This window comes from Cnephaeus nilssonii (assembly GCF_951640355.1).
Source record: "Cnephaeus nilssonii genome assembly, chromosome: 1".
NCBI lineage: Eukaryota > Metazoa > Chordata > Mammalia > Chiroptera > Vespertilionidae > Cnephaeus > Cnephaeus nilssonii.
The window spans coordinates 76,336,048-76,361,190 of NC_137072.1; the positions used below are offsets into that span (position 1 = coordinate 76,336,048).

The window sequence follows — 25,143 nt, forward strand, 5'->3', positions numbered from 1 at the left end:
CCCTCCACTATTCAAAGAAAGGAAATCTTGGTGTCTGACCCCAATGATTCAATTGTCAAGCCTTTATTGTAAATCAGGGTTAGTGAAATGTTCTGTGAAGGGTCATATCTATACTAATAAAAGCCTTGGGGGCGACCAGGCCAACAGGGGAGGGCAGTTGGGGGCAATTGGGCCAGCAGGGAAGCAGTTAGGGGGTGATCAGGCTGGCAGGCAGAAGTGATTAGCGGCAATCAGGCAGGCAGGCAGGCAGGCAGGCGAGCGATTAGGAGCCAGCAGTCCTGGATTGTGAGAAGGATGTCCGACTGCCAGTTTAGGCCCAATCCCTGCAGGCCTGATAACCCCTGCAGGATGGGGCCTAAACCAGCAGTCGGATATCCACTGAGGGGTCCCAGATTGGAGAGGGTGCTGACCGGGCTGAGGGACAGCCCCTCCTGCACGAATTTCGTGCACCGGGCCACTAGTATGCAAAATTGTACAATGATGGTAAGTATAATATTGAAACAATTACATAAGCCAGGCAATAATTTTTAAAATAGTTTACCATTTTTATTCTAACTTGAGCATGGATAATCTGACCATTAAGACTGATTGATAAATTTGATGCAGTCCAATTTGTATCATATCAATTTGATTCTAACTGTTAAGGTATCAATTTAGTGTTTTGTGGAGGATGTCATTAAGTTAGTATATTTGTCTAGTGTTTGAATGCATAGCAGCATGTGATTTTAAGAGAAAACAAATGTTTTTGAGAAATGTATTCATTTCTTCCAAGAACAGATTTTAACTGAGTTATTTTTGTCTTTTTCTTCATATTTATTTTGCATCTGTTGGACGGAACACTAACACATTAGTTTTTAGAAAATCTCTTCATTACGGTTATTTTAATAACATCCTGAGTAAATTTCAAATTCAAAATTAAGCTTCAAGTGTCCTTCTTCCATCAGGAAAAATGTTGTGACAACCAGGCCATCTGCTGGGGTTCTACAGTTACGTTTGGCCCTCAGAATGTGTTTGGCAGGCTCTGTTTTAGCACTCTGTTGGATTATAAACCCACAAAACAAGTTCACCTTGAACTTTTGCATTAAATATAAAGTATGTCAGGAACAAAATTTGTCATAAATCTAAACCGGTGACAGAAATAAAATGGGTTCAATTACAATAAAACACCAGAAGTGCCAGGAGCACAAGTCTTGAAGCTCTACCAGTTGGGAAATATGGCAAACGGTGCCTCTGCTGAACAGAGTCAAAACCACTGTTCATCCATCAACAGCAGCAGCCCGCTGATGCAGGGCAGCCTCCCCACCCTGACCTTGTCTGGAAAGATCCGAGTGACCGTTACTTTCTTCCTTTTTCTACTCTCCACGACTTTCAACGCTACTTTCTTGTTGAAACTTAAGCAGTGGACTCAGAAGAAAGAGAAAGGGAAAAAGCTCTCGAGAATGAATGTGCTTTTAAAACATCTGACTTTAGCCAACCTGTTGGAGACTCTGATTGTCATGCCACTGGACGGGATGTGGAACATTACAGTCCAATGGTACGGGGGAGAGCTCCTCTGCAAAGTGCTCAGCTACCTGAAGCTTTTCTCCATGTACGCCCCAGCCTTCATGATGGTGGTGATCAGCCTGGACCGCTCCCTGGCCATCACGAGACCCCTACCTGTGAGCAACAGCAAGCTGGGACAGTCCTTGATCGGCATGGCCTGGCTCCTCAGTAGCCTCTTTGCTGGACCACAGGTAAACCATTATCATGAACGTGTGGCACTGTGGCCATCACAGATTTCCTGTCTAAACTTGAGTACTAGTATTGTTTTGTTGTAAGTCAAAGGCAGTATTGTATTATCCTTAAGAGCTTGGCTCTGGAAGTCAGAGAGTAGAGTTCAATCCTGGCACTGTTCCCTTGGGCAAATTTCTTAACCTTTCTGAGTTTCAGTTCCTTCATTTATAAAATAGAGGTAATGCCTACTTCATGCAGGTTGTGTGATTAAATGAACATATATTAAAGTGTCTAGAATAATCTCTGGTACATACTGAATACTCCCCAAAAATGTAGCCATTCTCAAACTTGATCACATTCCCATCTTAATGTTCCACCTATTTTTCTTTTTGCTCTGGTTGACATGGCAAATTGAGAGGATCTTTAGGAACTATGAAATTTGTATAGATAGAAAGCATGTATAACATATCTTATTTGGGACCTCTTGAGTGGAAACGTTAAGAATTCTGTCGTTGCTGCCCTAACCAGTTTGGCTCAGTGGATAGAGCGTCGGCCTGCGGACTGAAAGGTCCCGGGTTCTATTCCGGTCAAGGGCATGTACCTTGGTTGCGGGCACATTCCCAGTGGGGGGTGTGCAGTTGGCAGCTGATGGATGTTTCTCTCTCATCAATGTTTCTAACTCTCTATCCCTCTCCCTTCCTCTCTGTAAAAAAATCAATAAAATATTTTTTAAAAAAAAGAATTCTGTCATTGCAGTTCAGAGAGAATTGTTCTCAATTAGTATGTTGATCTAAAATTTGCAGCTGAGTGGGACTGAATAAAGAGGAAAAGAGGAAAATCTTGAACTTTTGGAATTTTGAATATTTCCCTGAGGTTGACTTAAACTTTTCTGGAGGAAAGTTACACTGTATCCGACTATTAGCAAAACTCTAGGACTGTTGGTGTAGGCACAGGCCCTCTCCTGCAGCAGGCAGATGGAGATCTCTCCAGATTGTTTTCAACAGAGGCTACCTGGTTAATTGACCTATAGAATATGCCTTTGTCAGAAGTCATACTTTGAAGAAAAGGACACATTCTTGCAAATAGAAAGATCCTTTAGTAACAAATAAACAAGTTCTCTGAATGCATGTAAATGTACTAGGTGAAGAACTCGGGGCTCAAGGGGGTATCAAGAAGTAAAGTCAGAGTTAACCAGGATCCTCCAAAAACGTGCCAAAAATGGAAATTTATTTAGACATTCTAAACTGGCCAGATGGTGAAAGAAAAAAAGGCAATGCAAGACTCAGTATATAAATAGTACAAGACACAGGAAAGCCGGGTAACTAAATTTTTTCACTAATTCCTCACTCAACCAATATTTTTTTGTTAACCAATTAGTGTTTGTTTTATAACAGGGAAAATGGGAAAAAACAAAAATGTATTTTATTTCCCTGGGGGAAACTACATTACAATTATTCTCACAGTGAATGAGTAGATAAGAATAGGTTTAGCAAATATATCGCTTGAAATTAAGTTATTTAGCTAAGGCTATGTTTTGAAATTTTCCATTTTGTTTCTTTAAAGCATGAGTGCTGCTACTTATTGATTGGTTTTCTTGGAGAAGATAACCACAAGTTGGGTTTCTAGCACTGAGCCTGGTATTGAGGAAATTAAAAAATTGCCCTCAAAGAAAATGTAATTCAGTTGTGGAAACAGAACTTATATAAAGCTAATTTAACTATATACTAAATTGTTTTAAACCTATTACAAATGTAAGAAGAGGGAGAGATGAGTATGACTTGAAATGGTGAAGGAAGGTTTGAGGGTAAAGGTACGATTAGCCAAGTTTTTAAAGAGGGATGGTATTTGGATGGAAAAAAATAAGTCAAGGAGCACATATATTTTTCAACAAAGGTTGAAAGTGTGATTTTTATAGAAGATGTGTTTGGGTAAAGTGACAAATTGAGAGTTGGGACCAGCAGGAAATTTATTTACCTTAAAGAAAAAGACATGCATATATTGTGAAATAATTACCACAATAGGTGCAGCTAACATCCATCATTTCATTAAGACACAATAAAAAAATAAAAAAAATTTCTTGTGATGAGAACTATTATGATCTAATCTGTTAACAACTTTCCTATATATCATACAGCAGTGTTAACTGTAGTCATCATGTTATGTACATTACTAAAATAATTTTTAACAAAAAAATATTTCAATAAAATGTATGTAGAGAGGAGAGAGACAAAGAAGCTTTTTCAGAACATTTGGCAAAGAGGTGATTAGGCTGAGGGCTAGGGTGGAGTCAGAGGGAATTGATAGTAATTACAAGGGACATTTCAAACAAAAAGCAAAGCTTGGCAACAAATTGGCTTTAGTAGTAGGGGGTTAATAATAGAGGGGAGTAAAATAAAGCTCTGATATTTTTGGTCAAGGAGTTTTAATGGTAAAACCACAGAAACAGACAGGTAGGTTGAGAAAAGTGTTAGTTTCTTTGTCTGCCTGTCTATCTGAAAGGGGAGGAAAGGCAGGCTTTGAAAAGGGCTAAAAACATTTGCTTTAGGACATGATATTGACAATATAAGGTCTTTATATAAGTACTAGAGGCCCAGTGCACAAAATTTGTGCATGGGTAGGGTCCCTAGGCCTGGCCAGCAATCAGGGCTGATCAGGTTCCCCGTCTCCCTGCCTCCCCCGCTTCCTCCTTCCCTCGCTGCCTGCATCCACTGCCACCCACTCCCAGTTCCACGTCCCAGCCCAGGGGGCCCGGCCCCGATCAGGTGATTGGGACCTGCCAGCTGGGGAAAGGGACTGGGAGGTTGGCCAGTAGGCCCTGATCAAGTGATTGGGTCTGCTGGCCATGGGGAGGGGCCAACTGCCACCACAGTGGACAGGCGGTGGGCCAATCAGGGCCTGCCAGCTGGGGGGGGAGGAATGGGGGGAGGGACCCAGGAGGTTGGCCACCATCCCCAAGGAAGGAGCCAGCCCTCAGTCCCCCTGGGAAAGGGGCCGCATCTGCCACCACCTACCACCAGTTCCCTGTCCCAGCCCGGGGGCCCGGCCCCAACAGGGCCTGCCGGCCAGGGGGAGAGACCAGGAAGTTGGCCTGCAGGCCCCATTGGTGATAGGGGCCTGCGGGCTGTGGACAGCTTCTGCATTGAGTGTCTTCCCCCTGGTGGTCAGTGCATGTCATAGCGACCAGTCATTCCAGTCATTCTGGTTGTTTCATTATAACAGCCCCTTAGGCTTTTATATATAGAGACTAGAGGCCCAGTGCAAGAATTCGTGCATGGGTGGAGTCCCTCAGCCTGGCCAGTAATCAGGGCTGATTGGGGCCATGGGAGGTTGGCCGGCCAGCCTGGGGGGAGGGGCTACGGGAAATTGGCTGCCCCAATCAGGGCCATCGGGCTGTCCAGCCTGGGGGGGAGGGGCCACGGGAGGTTGGCCCACCTGCCTGATCCAAGCCAGTGGGGAGGGAGCATGGGCAGTTAGTCAGCTGGCCCCACCCCAGATCGGGGTTGGGGGGGCCGATTGGGGGCAAGGCCAGCCAGGGGGAGGGACCGCCCCCTGGTCAAATTCCTGTAGAACTCCTGGTCGAACTCCCAGTCGAGGGGACAGTTTGCATATTAGCCTTTTATTATATAGGATGGCTATTCAAAAAGTGGTTGGTATTTTGGAATACTGATGTAGATGAAAGTTAAAACAGTAGAAATAAGCCAATTTATGATAACTGAAACACAAACCCACAATTTCACTCTTTTAAAAGAACTCTCCCAAAGGTTGTAAATAAAATATTGATTTATTACTTTAATTATTTCCATCTAAGTATATCACAGCAACAACAGGAAGAAAATGCCAAATACTTATCTATCTTGATGTAATAAAAAGAAAACATAAAATTAACTTTAAATTGTTTAGGAATTTCAAGTGATTAATAGCTTGACTTCAAATACATTACTCTGAGAGATTTATGTGAATATGGGCCACAGAAATTACGGTAACATATATTTTTTGGTAAAACAAATGACCCATCTTTACTTTCAGCAGCACTTTAAATTTGTAAGGAACTGTGTAAAATTTCCTGGAAAACCTAAAATATGTAATCTTATGTTATATTTACATTAACTCTATGAAGTACAGTAGAACCATGTTATTATCCCCATTTCATGCATGAGAGAATGTCCAAAAAGAACCTTTGAAAATAATGACATTCAAACCTTTTTGGCAGTGTACATACTACATAGATACATAGTTTGTCTGTCTTTCTCTCACACACATATGACTAAGAAAAGATTTTTCATTAAACAAATATGTATTCTGTTCCATCTTATTTTTAACTGTTGATTACAACTACCTGATAGGCAAACCTGCAGTTTGGAAACCACTGGTTTAAAGGAGTCATTGGCTCTCCCAATGTCACTTGACCTGTTGTGTTGTTTTTTTTATTAATGCCAGTTTTTCTTTTTATTATGGCTCTCTGCTATCTCTGAAATAGGGTTTCAACCCTGTGACTAATGTTACTTATATTTGAAGATGAAACATAGAGAAAGCTTTTTATTTCTAGACTGTGACACATGGTGAGTGTACTTCATGCTTCACCACACTCTGGGGACAAGCCCATTGACAAAGACACATCCTGTTGTGGCTAATTTACAATGGACTTTAACCTTCATCCCTTGGTGCATATATTAATTTTCTATTACTTGAGTAATTCATTACCAGGTTAAAAAATATAACAAGTTTGTTGTCAAAATTTAGGCCTGGCAACCTGGGAATTTATGACAGTTTGTGACAGCTCAGAAAGACCAAATTTCAAATTGGCCACCTTGGTTTTCCACCTTCCTTATTACTAACCTCAGAAACTACATTCTATGATGGTTTGGAGATATATTCCCAAAAGTTTTAGCTCAGTTTACTGTAGGAACTTTCAAACTTTTTACTAGTAATGGAATTTTTTAACCTTTTGCACTCGGATGTCGAGTGTGACTCGACACGGTTAGCATCGGTAGCAGCTCGTATGTCGAATTGTATTGAATGTATCAATAATTTGAAATATTAAAAAATCCAAATAAGTAAGTTTGTATGAAAAGAAACTCCAGTTTTTTATTCTACTGCCGCACTTTGTAAAATCTGGGGTATTTAAAAAATTAAATCCAGAGTAGAATAAAGGAATCGAGAAAAAAAGCAAGCGAGTGCAAAGGGTTAAAAATCTATGTGAAGCCCCAATAAATAAAACAGATATGCTCTGGTTGAATAGGGATAAGGGAGGCCCAGTCTTCTGCTTGGCTATACACTAGGCCCAGTAATAGTCTCTCTGAAGATCTTACATCTCCCTGCAACAAAGTATGACAGGCAATGGGACAGTAGAAATGGCATGGATATTGGATTAAAACAAAGTTGACTTCAAGTCTCAATACTATCTCTTACCAGCTATGTGATTCTGTGTAAATTAATTAAGTTTAAATGCAATTTTAAAGACTACATTATAAAGAATAAGATATATAAAGTATCATCTACTATAAGACTTTATAAACACTCAGTTAATGTTTATTTCTTCCTCTCCTCCTGTCTTCATTCCTTCTTTCATCGAGTCAGGTGAGAAAATAATAGGGAAATATGGGCATTGAAATGCATAGTTCTTTGAAAAACAGTAAAGAGGATTGCTTATATAAAGGTTGATTATTTCAAATTTATTCTGACAGATAAATTTGGCCAACCTACTCCCTAGTCACCAAACTATCCTACTCACTCTGATAGGTACATAATGAATCAAGTATTGGAGGCATAATTTTTTAAAAGTAGGAAAAGGAAAAAAGAGGGAAGAATAGAAGGGAGAGAGGGAAGATGGGGAAAAAAAGAAGAAAAGAGAAGAGTAGAGAAAAAAGAGAAAAGTTAAAAAAAAAAAAGGCAACAAACATGACCCAAAGAAGATCTGACTTAAGAGCATCTGTGGTTAGGCTGGTAAGTACATGTTGAGAAGAAAACATTTCCTGAATTAGGTGTGTCCGTATATAATTAAAAATTACATGGTTTTCAATAACAGTCATTTAAGACCACAAGAATTCCAGAGTAGCAGATTATTTACAGAAAGAGTTTATACCACTAGCTCATACCACTGCTTAATATGAAGCATTACCTATTGACAGTACTTAAATTCTATAGTTAACCTAGACCTACAGGCAAGATATATGAGCCATCCTTCAGTCTTTGGTATGAAGATGTGTGGTCTGAAGATGTGTGGAGGCTTGCCTTGACACAGAAAATTTATAGTGCTAGAATGCACTTTTGAACTTGACAGGCAGCTTAAATTCAATAAATACTCATCACACACCCACACAATATGCCAAGAACTGTACTGGAACACAGTAAGAGCAAACTAATAGCAGATAACAACAATGATGATGATGATGATGATAAATAATAGCTATGGAGGACATAAATATTGGATAGGAAGTTACTAAATGCTTTTGTGTTCATTACTTCATGTAAGGCTCCAACAACTCTATGAATTAGATATGATTATTGCCCTTATTTTATTCATGAAAAAACTAAGGATAAGAATCCTACCTAATAATAGACAAATATGCAAATTGACCATACCTTCACTATGCCCACAATTGGCCAGGAGGCACGGGGGTCAGGGGGAGACTCGGGGTGGCTGGGGTGGCTGATTGGGCCGGCGGGACACTGAGCTCGCGTCGCCAGCGGCAGCATGAGCTCAGCGTCTGCGCCATGGCTGTGCTGCGGCACAGAAGGGGCCTCTGGGGCAGCGAGCCCACGTCCTGCTGTGGACCCTCAAAAGCGGGAAGCAAAAGCGGGGGAGCTGGCTGTCTGTCCGCTCCGGCACCAGCGGACAGACAGACAGCTCCCCCGCAATCGAAAGTGAAAGCGGGAAGCTGTGTGTCTGTTCCAGCACCAGCGGACCCCCTGCCATCAAAAGCGGGGAGCAGGCTGCTAGCAGTGTCCGCGGAGCATGCTAGGCTTTGCGGGGCAGTGGATATGGCCTGGATGGCAGGTAAGGCCTAGGGGACCCTACATGTGCATGATTTAATCATGCACTGGGCCTCTAGTGTTATATAATATGCCCAACATTACCATCTAGTAAGTGGAGGTGTCAGTGCACCCGACTACCTTCATACCAGAGCTTTTAACTACTGCACTATACCCACACTATGCAGCATTGTCTATTTCCTTTTTACCTGAAGGAAAGGGAAAGACAGGAAAATTGTAAGGTGAGAATAGATGGTTAAGGGATTTCAGGAATAAAAAGATGGCATATATTTACAAATATATAAATAAATATATATGAACACATATTTATAAGCTCTGTGCCGCAAAAATCAATATATATAAAAGGCTAATATGCAAAGTGTCCCCATGGGAGTTCAACCAGGAGACCAGGAATTCTATCACTCACTCTGATGTGCGCTGACCACCAGGGGTGGCACAGAACGAAGGAAGGCCCTGGCAGGCAGCTGGCAGCTGGGAAGGGAGGCCATGGACAGCAACCAGCAGCCAGGGAAGGCAGGCCCTGGCCAGCAGCCAGAAGGCCCTGATTGGCCGTCGTCACTGGGCAGGCCTAGGGAACCTACCCATGCACAAATTTCATGCACTGGGCCTCTAATTTTACTATAATAATGGTTGTGACTTATATAGTGCTGTGTGCCAGGCACTATTCTAAGCACTTTCCAAGTATTTATTTGTTTAATTGTCATGATAGCACCTAGGGGTAGATACTATTAACATCTCCATTTTATAGATGAGGAAACTGAATCACATCACCTGAAGATAATTACCTTTGGAGAAGATTAGGTAATGGTGTAATTAGTCTTGGGTAAGGTAAGGGTTGAAAATAATATTCTAAAAAGAAATGAGCATCTGCAATTGACTGAAAGGAAAACAGATTGCTCTTGTGTATGTCAAAATAAAGCAAACACTAATGAAACTGGGGCCAAGGATAAGAGAGGAGAAACATAAAGAAATATAATCCAAGGACAAAAGAACCACTGGAAGTAAAGTGATCCCTCTAATAATCATTAAAATGAATGTTGCCTTGAGCATAAAATAAACCGAACCAAGCCTCAAACAACTAATTTATGGGCAAGTAACTTTCTGATTTTCCATAACATTTTACTATACCTCTCTTTTTGAACTTATCACAGTCTGTCTTGTATTGCAGGTGTCACATACATGCTCTATCTTCTTTACCAAATATTTAATACCCTGATAGCAGGATATATCTGGTTTATTGTTTAGTACAGACAGCACCTAGTATAGTTTTTAACCAAGGAGTTGCTTTAAAAATAAGCACTTTTGCCCTGGCCAAGTGGCTCAGTTGGTTGGAGTATCATCTCGTACACATAAAGGTTACAGGTTCGATTCCCGGTCAGGGAACATACCTAGGTTGTGGGTTCAATCCCCGGTCAGTGTGCATTTGGGAGGCAACCAATCAATGTTTCTCTCTCGCATTGATGTTTCTTTCTCTCTCTCTTTCCCTTCCTCTCTCTAAAATCAATCAATCAATAAAAACATATATCCTCAGGTGAGAACTAAAACACACACACACACACACACACACACACACACAAAAGTTTTTGTTAAATAAAAAAAAGATGATAACCAAAATTCAAATCAGCCCAGCCAGTGTGGCTCAAGAGTAAGCATCAACCCAGGAAAAAAGAGGTACCAATTAGATTCTAGTCAGAGCACATGCCCAGGTTGCAGGCTGGAACCCCAGTAGGGGGTGTTCAGGAGGCAGCCTATCAGTGATTCTCTCTCATCATTGATGTTTCTAAGTCTCTCTCCCTCTCCCTCTCTCTCTAAAAATCAATAAAACATATTTTTAAAAAATTCAGATGATAGTACCATATTTCAAAGTCACTATTATTGAAAGTTTCATCATTATAACTTAAAACATTAAAGTGAAAATGTGGCCCAGTGCAGAGCATAAAGTAAAACTCAGGTCATCTGGCTCCAAGTACAATTGGGAAGGTGGGAAGGGAAGTAAAGATTTTAAGGAAATATACGACATTCAGGTTCTATGTAAAGTAACCCTTCCAAAGACTTCCAACTCACATCTGTTTGGTCAAATTAAAAACTGAGCTTTAAGTAAGGTAGCTTGAAAGGAAGTATGGAAAACTGAAAGAATCACTTTATATTGAGGAAAAAGTTGGTCAGGATCATAAAATAGAATTAGCTGATTGCGTGTTTGAGTTTCTTGATTTTAAGATTGATCATTGGGCGCCCTCTACTGGACTAATTTTAAAATTATTTTTGCCCTTGAAAATAAAAATCAACATTTTAATCCTATCTAATAATGTAAATTGATACAGCCTCTGTAGAAAACAGTATGAAGGTTCCTCAAAAAATTAAAAATAGAACTACCCTATTTATATGGGATTTTTGTACTGGAACACGTGGTGTTCCCTTGGGCAGGATGGTTCCGCGGATTCTTTGTCCATCGGAGTCGAAGAATGAATTCACAGATGGAAGATGGTATAACAAAGGTGGAGACTTATTGAAGAACAAGTACAGACTCCCACGTGGGGAGGGGGAAGAGTCCCACAGATTTCCTGTTTCCATGGTTTATAAAGGCTGCAAGTCCCTTTGTCCTGATATCCCTTCTGATTGGTCAATAGTCCCTTTTGAATTGGTTACTATAGTAACTCCTGAGACCCTACTCCCTCACTCTTCTCCTATTCCCTCTGGGCTTTATTCCTCCTTCTTTATTTTGTAACTATAGACATTTTTGCTACTCCCAGTTCCCTTGTCTTTATGGAAATGTAACTGTTGCTGCTCCCTTGTCTTATGGAAATGTAACTTCTGCTCTGTAGCCCTGTGTGTTTTTTCCATGGACCCCCAATTCTAAAAATTCCCTAAACCTGCCTATTTCACCCCTAAAAGTCCTATTTCAATGTTATCCAGCAATTCCATTTCTGGGTATTTATCTGAAGAAAACAAAAACACTGAAACTGAAAAGATATATGCATTCCCATGTTCACTGTAGCATTAGTACAATAGCCAAGATATGGAAATTACCTATGTCCATTTATGGATGAATGGATAAAGAAATGTATACACACACACACACACACACACACACACACACACACACACACACAATGGAATATTATTCAATCATTAAAAAGAAGGAAATTTTCCATTTGTAACAATATGATGGACCTTGAGGGCACTTTGCTAAGTGAAACAAATCAGAAAAGATAAATACTATATACTATTGCTTACATGTACAACATTAAAAAGAAAAAGAAAAACAAGCTCCTAGATACAAAGAAAAAATTGGTGATGGTCAGAGCCAGGAGGCGGTGTGTGAAGAGGAGCAAACCATACACATTTCCAGTTATGAATGGCATAGGGATTTAATGTACAGCATGGTGACTATACTATACTTAGAAGTTTCACAATGAAAAAGAAAATGTGTAACTATGTGTGGTTGATTCCAGTTGTTTTCTTGAGCAGGATGCAAGGGTGATTTCTTTCCCAGGTTCTTGTCCAGATGGATTTGAAGAATGAAGCCACGAACAAAAGCTGGTAGAAGAATGGATGGAAATTTATTGGAAGCAAGTACAGACTCCCACGTAGGGAGGGGGTCCCAAGGGGGTAACCCATCGAGCTCTTTTTTGCTAAGGTTTATAAAGGCTGCAGTTCTTTGTCTCTTCATACTGCCTTCTAATTTGTCACTTTTTTGCAGAATATCAGCTTCAAAGCCCAATCCCCACGTGGTTGTGCCCCCTCATTCACTCCCCCTTCAGTGGTAGAGTTCTCTATCTCCTGTGAAAATCTGTTCTCCTCTTTCTCCCATTAGTTGACATTTCTCTATTCTTTTTCTCCCCATATCCTGTGGCTTTTCCCTGTCTTCTGTGAATGGCTGTCTTCTTCTCCCCTTATCCTGTGGCACTTTTTATTTTTTTCTTGGTGAATGTGTGCCTTCTGGTAGCTCCTGGCCTTCACCTATGCCTTCCTCCCCCATGGACCCTCTTTATTCCTAAAACTCCCTAAACCTGCTCATTTTATCCCTAAAACTCCTTTCATGGTGACAGATAGTAATTAGACTTAATGTGGTGATCATTTAGAATATATACATCAGCCCTAACCAGCTCAGTGGATAGAGCGTTGGCCTGCAGACTGAAGGCTCCCAGGTTCGATTCTGGTCAAGGGCATGTACCTTGGTTGCGGGCACATCCCCAGGAGGGAGTGTGAAGGAAACAGCTGATTGATGATTCTCTCTCATCAATGTTTCTAATTCTCTATCCGTCTCCCTTCCTCTCTGTAAAAAAATCAATAAAGTATATTTTTAAAAAGGAATATATACATCAAATCATTATGTTGTTCACCTGAAACTAATATAATGTTATAGGTCAATTATACCTCAATTTTTAAAAAGAACTAATAGACTACAGATTTTTTAAAATCCTGTAATATTTTTGTTTGAATTTACTTGCTATCAGTTTTTAAGTGCTTTGGCCCTCTTATCTTTCTATTTTATTAATGTTTCATAGTAAATTAAAGTTTTTTGGTGGAAAAGCTTGTAAATGACTAGGTAAAAGTGTGTTTGATGAATGAGGAATGAATAAATGTCCCCTGCATTTTTGAAAACAACTTGCAACATTTCTTTAATAGTTGATTCAATTTGTGCTTTTTAACATAGCATAATTTCATGCTTAGAGAAAGATTGCAAAAATTGTACAAAGATTTCTTGAATACACTTCCCTCAGATTCCCCAAATATTAACATTGTACTACACTTGTTTGTTTTGTTCTCTCTCATATACATTTTTTCTGAATTGCTTAAAAATAAATTCAGATAAGATGTTCCCTCTCAATATTTCAATATGACTTTTCTCACATATAATCACAAGTATCAAAATCAGAAAAATAGCACTGATACAATACTATCATTTATTTTTTTTTTTTTTCAATTTTTTTATTAAGGTATTATATGTGTACATATCTTACCATTGCCCTCCCCACACCCCACTCCCATATATGCCCCCACCCCCCAGAGTTTTGCATCCATTGGTTATGCTTATATGCATGCATACAAGTCCTTTGATTGATCTCTTATCTCCCCCACCTCTCCCTAACCTTCCCCTTGTAATTTGACAGTCTGTTTGATGCTTTACTGTCTCTGTATCTATCTTTTTGTTCAAGTTTATAATGTTCTTTATTATCCATAAATGAGTGAGATCATGTGGTATTTTTCTTTCATTGACTGACTTATTTCACTTAACATAATGTTCTCCAATTCCTCCCAGGTTGCTGCAAATGATGAGAATTCCTTCTTTTTTATGGCAGCATAGTATTCCATTGTGTAGATGTACCACAGTTTTCTGATCCAGTCATCTGCTGACGGGCACCTAGGCTGTTTCCAAATCTTAGCTATGGTGAATTGCGCTGCTATGAACATAGGGGTGCATATATCCTTTCTAATTGGTGTTTCTAGTTTCTTCGGATATATTCCCAGGAGTGGGATTACTGGGTCAAATGGGAGTTCCATTTTCAGTTTTTTGAGGAAACTCCATACTGTTCTCCACAGTGGCTGCACCAGTCTGCAATCCCACCAGCAGTGCACGAGGGTTCCTTTTTCTCCGCATCCTCGCCAACACTTGTCGTTTGTTGATTTGTTGATGATAGCCATTCTGACAGGTGTGAGATGGTACCGCATTGTTGTTTTGATTTGCATCTCTCGGATAATTAGTGACGTTGAGCATGTTTTCATGTGTCTCTTGGCCTTCCTTCTGTCTTCTTTTGAAAAGATTCTATTTAGGTCTGTTGCCCATTTTTTTATTGGATCATTTATCTTCCTTTTATTAAGTTGTATAAGCTGCCTGTAGATGTTGGAGATTAAACCTTTATCAGTGATGCCATTTGCAAATATGTTCTCCCATGCAGTGGGCCTTCTTGTTGTTTTGTTGATGGTTTCTTTTGCTGTGAAAAAGCTTTTTATTTTGATGTAGTCCCATTTGTTAATTTTCTCTTTAGCTTCCATTGCCCTAGGGGCAGTGTCAGTGAAGAATTTCTTTTGGCATATGTCTGACATTTTGCTGCCTGTGGATTGCTCTAGTATTTTTATGGTTTCCCGTCTTATGTTTAAGTCCTGTATCCATTTTGAGTTTATTTTTGTGTATGGCGTAAGTTGGTGATCAAGCTTCATTTTTTTGCATGTATCTGTCCAATTTTCCCAACACCATTTATTGAAGAGACTGTCTTTATTCCATTGTATGTTCATGCCTCCTTTGTCAAATATTAATTGAGCATAGTGGTTTGGGTCAATATCTGGATTCTCTATTCTGTTCCATTGATCTATATGTCTGTTCTTGTGCCAGTACCAGGCTGTTTTGAGAACAGTGGCTTTGTAATACAGCTTGAAATCTGGTATTGAGATCCCTCCTACTTTATTCTTCTTTCTCAGGATTGCTGTGGCTATTCGGGGTCTTTTTTTATTCCAGATGAATTTTTGGAGAGTTCTTTCAAGGTCTGTGAAATATGCCGTTGGTATTTTAATGGGGAGTGCATTGAATCTATAGATTGCTTTGGGTAGTATGGACATTTTAATGATGTTGATTCTACCAATCCATGAACATGGTATGTTCTTCCATCTGTTTACGTCTTCCTCTATCTCTTTTTTCAGTGTCCTGTAGTTTTCCGTGTATAGGTCTTTTACCTCCTTAGTTAAGTTTATTCCTAGGTATCTTAATTTTTTTGGTGCGATGGTAAATGGGATTGCCTTTTTAGTCTCTCTGTCTGTAAGTTCACTATTGGTGTATAGAAAGGCCATAGATTTCTTGGCGTTAATTTTGTATCCTGCTACATTGCCGAATTCATTTATTAAGTCTATTAGTTTTTTGATGGAGTCTTTCGGATTTTTTATGTACAATATCATGTCGTCTGCAAATAAAGACAGCTTTACTTGTTCTTTTCCAATCTGGATGCCTTTTATTTCTTCTTCTTGTCTAATTGCAATGGCTAATACTTCCAGTACTATGTCAAACAGGAGTGGTGAGAGTGGGCATCCCTGTCTTGTTCCTGTTCTTAGGGGAAATGTCTTTAGTTTTTGTCCATTGAGTATGATGTTTGTTGTGGGTTTATCATATATAGCTTTTATTATGTTGAGGTATGAGCCATCTATTCCCACCTTGTTGAGAGCTTTTATCAAGAAAGGGTGTTGGATTTTGTCAAATGCTTTTTCTGCATCAATTGATATGACTATGTGATTTTTATCTTTCAATTTGTTTATGTGATGTATCACGTTTATTGATTTGCGGATATTGTACCATCCTTGCATTCCTGGGATAAATCCTACTTGGTCATGGTGTATGATCTTTCTGATGTACTGCTGGAGCCGATTTGCTAGAATTTTGTTGAGGATTTTGGCATCTATGTTCATGAGGGATATTGGTCTGTAATTCTCTTTCATTGTGTTGTCTTTATCTGGTTTTGGTATTAGGGTGATGCTGGCTTCATAGAAGGAGCTTGGAAGTGTTCCTTCCACTTGAATTTTTTGGAATAGTCTGAGGAGGATAGGTTTTAGTTCTTCCTTGAATGTTTGGTAAAACTCTCCTGTGAAGCCATCAGGCCCCGGGCTTTTGTTTGCCGGAAGCTTTTTGATGACTGCTTCAATTTCGTCCATAGTTATTGGCCTATTGAGCTGTTTAGATTCTTCTTGATTGATTTTTGGAAGGTTATATTTTTCTAGGAATATGTCCATTTCCTCCAGATTGTCCAGTTTGTTGGAATAGAGTTGTTCGTAGTATTTTGTAACAATCCTTTGTATCTCAGCAGGGTCTGTTGTTATTTCACCTCTTTCATTTCTGATTTTGTTTATTTGGGTCCTCTCTCTTTGCTTCTTGGTGAGCCTGGCTAGAGGTCCATCAATCTTGTTTATCCTTTCAAAGAACCAGCTCTTGGTTTTGTTGATCTTATGTATTGTTTCTTTGGTCTCTATGTCATTTATCTCCGCTCTGATCTTTGTTATTTCCTTCCTTCTGGTTACACTGGGCTTTTCTTGCTGCTCTTTTTCTAGCTCTTTGAGTTGTAGGGTTAAGTAATTTATTACCATTGTTTCTTGTTTTTTGCAATAGGCCTGTAGAGCTATGAACTTCCCTCTCAAGACTGCTTTCGCTGTGTCCCATAGATTTTGGATTGTTGTGTTTTCATTGTCATTTGTTGCCATGATGTTTTTTATTTCTTCCTTGATCTCTCTGGTGACCCAGTCCTTGTTTAGTAGCATGCTGTTTAGTCTCCATGTGTTTGATTTCTTTGGATTGTATTTATTGTAGTTGATTTCCAGTTTAATGCCACTGTGATCTGAGAAGATGCTTGATATAATTTCTATCTTCTTGAATTTGAAGAGACTTTGCCTGTGACCCAGCATATGGTCTATCTTTGAAAATGACCCATGTGCACTTGAGAAGAATGTATATTCTGTGGCTTTGGGGTGAAATGTTCTGAAGATGTCAATTAATTCCATCTGGTCTAGTGAGTCATTTAGGATTGCTGTTTCTTTGCTGATTTTTTGTTTAGAGGATTTGTCCAGTGGTGATAGTGGGGTATTAAAGTCTCCTACTATGATTGTGTTGCTATTAATCTCTCCCTTGATATCCTCCAGGAGTTTTTTTATGTATTTGGGTGCTCCTATATTAGGAGCGTATATGTTTACCAGAATTATTTCTTCTTGTTGGATTTCTCCCTTTAGTATTATGAAGTGGCCTTCCTTATCTCTTGTTATGGCATTTACTTTGAGGTCTATTTTGTCAGATATAAGTATTGCTACCCCAGCTTTTTTTTCATTTCCATTTGCCTGAAAGATATTTTTCCATCCCTTCACTTTCAATCTGTGTGAGTCTCTTGTTCTGAGGTGGGTCTCTTGTAGACAGCATATATATGGGTCGTGTTTTTTTATCCATTCAGCTACTCGATGTCTTTTGATTGGAGCATTTAGTCCGTTTACATTTAAAGTTATTACTGAAAGGTATTTGTTTGCAGTCATATCTATTTTTGTGTCTGTATTCCTTCTTACCTGTTTATTTCTTCTTTTTACAGTATTCCCTTTAGCAATTCTTGCATTGCTGGTTTGGTGGTGATAAACTCCCTGAGGCTTTTTTTGTCTGCAAAGCTCCTGATTTCCCCTTCAATTTTGATTGATAGTCTTGCTGGATATAGTATTCTTGGATTCAGTCCTTTGCTTTGCAACACTTTGTATACCTCCTTCCATTCACTTCTAGCTTGTTGTGTTTCTGATGAGTAATCATTTGACAATCTGATGGGTGTTCCTTTGTAGGTAACTCTCTGTCTCTCTCTTGCCGCCTTTAGGATTCTCTCTTTATCATTTATATTTGCCATTGAAATTATGACATGTCTTGGTGTGGGTCTTTTGGGGTTGATCCTGCTTGGGACTCTCTTTACTTGCGTAACTTTTATCTTTCCCATCTCCGGGAAGTTTTCTGTCATTATTTCTTCAAATAGATTTTCTAATCCCTGCTGCTCTTCTTGTCCTTCTGGCAGCCCTATTATACGCATGTTACTTCGTTTCATGTTGTCCCGAAGCTCCCTTAGGCTTTCCTCCTGCTTTTTAATTTTTTTCTCCAATTGCTGTTCAGCTTGAGCTTGTTTCTGTACCTGATCTTCTAACTCACTAATTCGGTCCTCTGCTTCTTGTAATCTACTGTTGAAACTTTCCATGGTGTTTTTGATTGTAGCTATATCACTTTTCATTTCTTCCTGATTCTTGCATAAGTTGTTGATTTTCTCATCCATCCGATGTATAAATTCCATGACCATTACTCTGAACTCCTTTTCGGTCATGTTGCAAGCTTCATTTTCACTAATTTCCTTTCTTGGCGACTCCACATTTTCTTTCCTCTGTGAGTTATTTCGTTTCCCCATTCTGGCTATTACCAGAAAGCTCAAGCTTCTGTTTGCGTGGACCTGGGCCGTGTGCTGTGGGGACTTCGCTCCACCCTAGTTTCACTGAAGTGCACTGACACTAGGACGTGTGGCTGTCTTTGGTTGGTGGGAACCAGACTTGCCCAGGATCAGTGTCCCCAGTGTTCCGTGTGGTCTCGTGTGCACATTTAGAATCAGGGGCCCTGTCTGCACCACACTGTTGGTATGTGCCGAGAATGAGATCCTTAGCATGTGCCAGGAGTCAGAGTTTCCCTGTGTCTGCACCAAGACTCGAGTGTCAAAGTCTCTGTTGCCTTGTGCGGTTTCTCGTTGAGAATCAGGGTCCCTGTGTGTGCACGCACCAACAATTGGGGTCGCTGGCTCTTAGTGTGAATGCGCTGTGAGTCAGGGATCCCAGGCAGCTGTGTCCGGCGTGCCAAATTCCCTGAAGTGGGGCTGCGTCCTGTGTGTGCTCTCTCTACTGAGCCAAACCGGCTAGAGCGCACATTCTTAAAAACCTGAAGGTGAGCCGGCTCAGTGCACTCTCCCAAAGTCCCAGAAGGGGGGCGGAGTCCGTCCTGCGCGCCAAATTCCCCAAAGGGAAGCCCCTCTTAAGAATCTCTGAAGGGGGAGCTGTGACCCGCGAGCCAAATTCCCCCAAATTCCCCGAAGGGGAGCCCTCTGTGCGCACTGACAGATTTCCCCGACGGGGAGCTGCTTCTGTCCCGTGCGCGAGCGCGCGCCAAATTCCCTAAGAGGGAGCGCGTCCCTGCGCAAAGCTCGGCAGCTTGGGCCAGGGGCGGGTCTATCAGTTACTATGGCGCTGTCTGTGCGCGCGCCCGTGAGCAGCTTGGGCGAGGGGCGCGTCTATCAGTTACTATGGCGCTTTCTGCACGCCTGTGGGCGCTCAGCAGCTTGGGGGAGGGGCGGGTCTATCAGTTACTATGGCGCTATCAGCGCCTGCGAGGAGGGGGATAGGCTCTTTGACTCACGGAAATCTGCCGGGAAGTCTGGATTCTTGTTGTTTGTCTGAAGCTGTGATAGCAGTTCTCTGTCCCCAGTGGCTGCAGGGTCCTGGTTTGTGTTAGAAGCCAGGATCCGAGTCTCAGGCAGCTCTGTTTCCCAAGATGGCGTGGTCTCTGCGTCCGCACCAGCCGCCGAGAAGTGTCCGCTTTGTGCGCGGGGCTCCGCCGTCTGGGGCTGCCCTGTTCGGGAGCCCCTTGGAAGACCTGCAGAATCTAACTGACCCTATCTCATACACACACACACACCACACACATCTACACTCTCCTCTATGGGTTCCTCACTCACACTCTCTCTCTCCCTACCTTCCTGCCGGTCGCCATCTTTTTTCCACAATACTATCATTTAATCTCTATACCTTATTTATATCTTACCCGTCATTGTAATGTCCCTTTTATTTTTTTATTTTTTAATATATTTCTTTATTGATTTCAGAGAGGAAGGGAGAAGGAGAAAGAGATAGAAACATCAATGATGAGAGAGAATCATTGATCGGCTGCCTCCTGCACGCCCCCTACTGGGGATCGAGCCCGCAACCCAGGCATGTGCCCTTGGCTGGAATCAAACCTGGGACCCCTCAGTCCACAGGCCGGCGCTTTATCCACTGAGCCAAGCTGGCCAGGGCTGTAATGTCCCTTTTAATAAAGAAAATCTAAGATTATGTGGTGGACTGAGTTGCCATGTCTCTTGGGACCTCTTTAAACTACAACCTTTACTCAGTCTTTTTGTTTGTTTGTTTCATGATATTCACATTTTAAGAGTACAGGCCAGTTACTTTGTAGAATGCCCCTCAATTTATGTTTGGTGGTTTTTCATGGTTAGTTTCAAGTTATGCACCTTTAGCAGAAATACAAAAGAAGAGATGCTGAGTTCTTCTTAGTGCATTATATAAGGAAACAGACGCTGTCAACTGGTCCCATTCCTGGCAATATTAACTTTAATTACTTGGTTCTTTCTCTATTATAGTTATTTTACTCTTTATAATGAACATACTGTAGGTAGATATTTTTAGAAATGTAAGTAACCTGTTCTCTGCACTTTCACCAATGTTTTTACAATGCATTGATGATTCTTGCCTGAACCACTTTTTATAGATTACCACTACTGTTCCTTTCTATGGTGACGAAGAGCTTTCCCCCTCCATATTTGTTTGTTGTTGTTTTGTAATTTATTTTTTTAATGAACCCATGTATTCTTACTTTATTCAGTAGTTTATCATTATATATCAGTTGTCTCCTTTATTATCAAGCTTAAACTGCCCTAGATTTGGCCAATGGGAGCTCTTTCAAGCTGGCCCCCGATCTCTTATGACATGCTCCGTCACTCTCTGACTACTGCCTGACTTTTGGCACAAGAAGCTGTTCTAAGCACATACTGTACTTCGCCCGCCAAGCCTTGGCATCACCCACTTCTCCAATGAGCACTTGTTCCTTTGGTAGAAAATGACAGTTAGAAATCAAGATTTGGGCACTAATGTGTCATTATCCCTAGAGTCTCTCAACAGAGCTGGAAAATAAATAAATGTACACATAGGTGCACACACAAATATATAGAGAGGCCCAGTGTGTGAAATTCATGCACTCAGGGGGTCCCTCAGTCCGGCCAGTGCCCTCTCACAGTCTGGGGAATGGGCCTAAGCCATCAGTTGGACATCCTTAGCACTGCTGCAGAGGTAGGAGAGGCTCCTGCCACCACGGCTGCGCACACCAGCCATGAGCCCAGCTTCTGGCTGAGCAGCGCTCCCCCTGTGGGAGTGCACTGACCACCAGGGGGCAGCTCCTGCATTAAGCATCTGCCCCCTGGTAGTCAGTGTGCATCATAGCGACCGGTCATTCAGCCTTTTGGTCGATTTGTATATTAGCCTTTTATTATATAAGATTTTTAGATAGGACTAGAGGTCTGATGCATGAAATTCTTGCAAGGGGCTCAGCCCTCACAGCTGCAGCGGCTTGATTTGGTCTTCGCAGCCCTGGCTTCTTCCGGAGGGTCATCCAGAAGGACATCCGGAATATTATTCAGCTGTCCAGTCTAATTAGCATATAACGAGAGAGAGAGAGAGAGAGAGAGAGAGAGAGAGAGAGAGAGAGATTTTCCTTACTCTTTATTTTTATAACTATATAGCACTCCATCATGTGGTCCACCATAGTTTATTCAGCTACTGTTCCATGAATTGGTATTTAGATGTTTTCAATATTTTTCTATTACAAACAATGCACCAGTGAATAACCTATGCAAATGTATTTTCATATAATGTAAGTAGGGGTATATCACCCAGATATAAATTCCTGGATGTAGGATTGCTGCATCAAAGGTACATGAATATGTATTATGCTAGTTACAGCCAAATACCCCTCCATAAGTTATGGAGGGGTATTTTTGGAGGGGTAAAAAACAATTTGCATTTCCACTAGCAATGTCTGAGAGTCCCTGTTTCCACGCAGCCTTGCCATGAGACCATGTTGCTACCATGTTGCCAATCTTGTTAGTGAAAAAATTACATTTCAGTGAAGCCTTAATTGGCAATTCGCTTGTCATGAATGAGGTTGAACATCTTTTCATATGCATAAGGGCGACTATTGGATCTCTTTTGTGAACTGTGTGTTCATGTCCAACTGTCTGTTTTGACCACTTTATTGGAGTTTTCTGTCTCAAAAATAAAATTTAAATACATATCTTGGGGGCACATTCTAAATGCCATAATTTTTAAGTGCTGCAGATGGGACAATGAACAAAATTAGTTGCAAAGTTTACTCAGCACATTTTCATCTGAAATTTAAATTCAAACTAGGTTTAAATCCTTGGTTGAGGATTGCTCTACAAGTTTGTTTTTTTGTTTTGTTTTGTTTTGTTTTTGTTTTTTTTTTAAATATATTTTATTGATTTTTTTACAGAGAGGAAGAGAGAATGATAGAGAGCTAGAAACATCGATGAGAGAGAAACATCGATCAGCTGCCTCCTGCACACACCCCACTGGGGATGTGCCCGCAGCCAAGGTACATGCCCCTGACCGGAATCGAACCCGGGACCCTTGAGTCCACAGGCCAACGCTCTATCCACTGAGCCAAACCGGTCTCGGCTGCTCTACAAGTTTGAAGTAATTTCCAAAAAAATCAAAAATCCTATAGATTCATTCACATTATCCAAACATACTTTAAGTAAAGACTCACAACTTTTCACAGAAATTCCTAAAGGGTAAATCAAGGACCTCAGCAATTGCTTTGGGCAACATCATGCTAAGAGGCTAGCAGAATGCAGAAAACTCTTGCCCTAACCGGTTTGGCTCAATGGATAGAGCGTCAGCCTGCGGACTCAAGGGTCCCAGGTTCGATTCCAGTCAAGGGCATGTACCTTGGTTGCGGGCACATCCCCAGTAGGGGGTGTGCAGGAGGCAGCTGATTGATGTTTCTCTCTCATCGATGTTTCTAACTCTCTATCCCTCTCCCTTCCTCTCTGTAAAAAGTCAATAAAATGTATTTTTAAAAAAAAAGAATGCAGAAAACTCTCAAGAACACATGCAAATACTGTTTGAAATAAAGTAACACAACTTTTTAATTTTTTATTTCCTTATACAGTTATATATCTTCAGAATGATTCATTTAGCTGATGGCTCCGGACAGTCAGACGGTTTCTCTCAATGTGTAACACACTGCAGTTTTCCACAATGGTGGCATCAAGCCTTTTATAACTTTTTCACCTTCAGCTGCCTCTTCATCATTCCTCTTCTCATCATGTTGATCTGCAATGCAAAAATCATCTTCACCCTCACACGGGTCCTTCATCAGGATCCCCATAGTATGTATTCCTTAGCTTTGGTGTTAGTTGAGGGTTAACGGTTTTTAAACAGCAATACCCAGAGTGGCACTTACTATGTGCCAGATACTGTTCTAAGCAGTTTGCATATATTAACTCACTAGAGGCCCGGTGCACGAAATTTGTGCAAGTGGGGAGGGGGTGTCCCTCAGCCCAGCCTGCACCCTCTCCAATCTGGGACCCCTTGAGGGATGTCTGACCACCCGTTTAGGCCTGATCCCACTAGAATCAGGCCTAAACAGGTTGTTGGACATCCCTCTCACAATCCAGGACTACTGGCTCCCAACTGCCCTTCCCTACAGGCCTGGTCCCCCCCCCACTGCCCTCCCCTGCTGGCCTTGTCCCCCCCAACTGCCCTCCCCTGCAGGCCTTGTCTCCCCCCCCCCCCAACTTCCCTCCCCTGCAGGTCTGGTCCCCCACAACTGCCCTCCCTTGCTGGACTGGTCTTCCCCAACTGCCCTCTTCTGCCAGCCTGGTCACCCCCAACTGCCCTCCTCTGCTGGCCTGGTCACCCCTAAATTCCCACTACTGCCCTCCCCTGGAGGCCATCTTGTGGTGGCCATCTTGTGTCCACATGGGGGCAGCCATCTTGTGTCTTGGTGTGATAGTCAATTTGCATATCACTCTTTCATTAGATAGGATTACATTCACAATCACCCCGGGATGTAACCCTTTTATTATCTCCATTGACAAATGAGGCTGCATCTCCTAATGTTCTAAATTTGGACCATGGAATTAGAGATGAAAGGATAATTGCCCCATTTACCCAGTATAAGCATTGGAGAACTTTTCCTGCTGGGCTGTCACAACTCTCTTATCAAACACCTGATTTCTAGAATGTAGCAAAGTACAATTATTTAAATGGCAGCCAAATATTTGTTTAAATTAAGCTCTTCTGTTTCACATCAAATCCTCTATATCCACATACAATAACTGTGCACATTTGTGTGTGTATGTTTGTGAGTGTGTATGTGTTAGCTATGTGGAAAATTGTTGAATATGTAATTGAGTGTTTCATCTGAAACTTTACAAATATGGTTGTGACTTTTTTGCTTCAGTAACCTAGTGCATTCTCAAAAACTAAAGTTTATGAATTTATAAAGTAAACATGGCTATGTTGGCATGACAACCAAGATGCAGAGAACTCAGCTCTATTCAACCTCAGTCTGCTCTCTCAAATTTATATTTTAAGAATTTGAGTACCACAATATTTCAAATCCAAATTAGTTTGGTAGAAAATTGTAAGAACACTATCATCTTTAATATTTTCTATTAATTATATGCTATAATGGAAAACTTGAAATATAAACATGCTTTCTCAACAAATTATCATTTATTAAAAACATTAAAATTTGCTTCCATTATATTTATTAGGATGAATTAGTGATTCTCTCTTCCTTTTTGTCCATTTTAGTCTTGTAATAAAACTGGTCTTTAAACACCTACTCTTTTCTCTTTTTTAATAGAACTACAACTGAATCGATCCAAGAATAATATACCAAGAGCTCGGCTGAGGACCCTAAAGATGACGGTTGCCTTTGCCACTTCATTCATTGTCTGCTGGACTCCCTACTATGTCCTAGGAATTTGGTATTGGTTTGATCCTGAAATGTTAAATAGGGTGTCAGATCCAGTGAATCACTTCTTCTTTCTCTTTGCTTTTCTAAATCCATGTTTTGATCCCCTTATATATGGATATTTCTCTCTGTAA

General features: G+C 40.9%; 1 protein-coding gene across 1 annotated transcript; it reads left to right on the forward strand.

The window, feature by feature from the left end:
- Window positions 1–1,214: 1,214 nt before the first annotated feature.
- Window positions 1,215–25,143, forward strand: GNRHR (gonadotropin releasing hormone receptor; the record flags this gene model as incomplete). Its single annotated transcript, XM_079771413.1, has 3 exons — window positions 1,215–1,733; window positions 23,195–23,414; window positions 24,899–25,143. The coding sequence occupies 3 exons, from the start codon at window positions 1,215–1,217 to the stop codon at window positions 25,141–25,143; spliced, it is 984 nt and encodes a 327-aa protein (XP_079627539.1).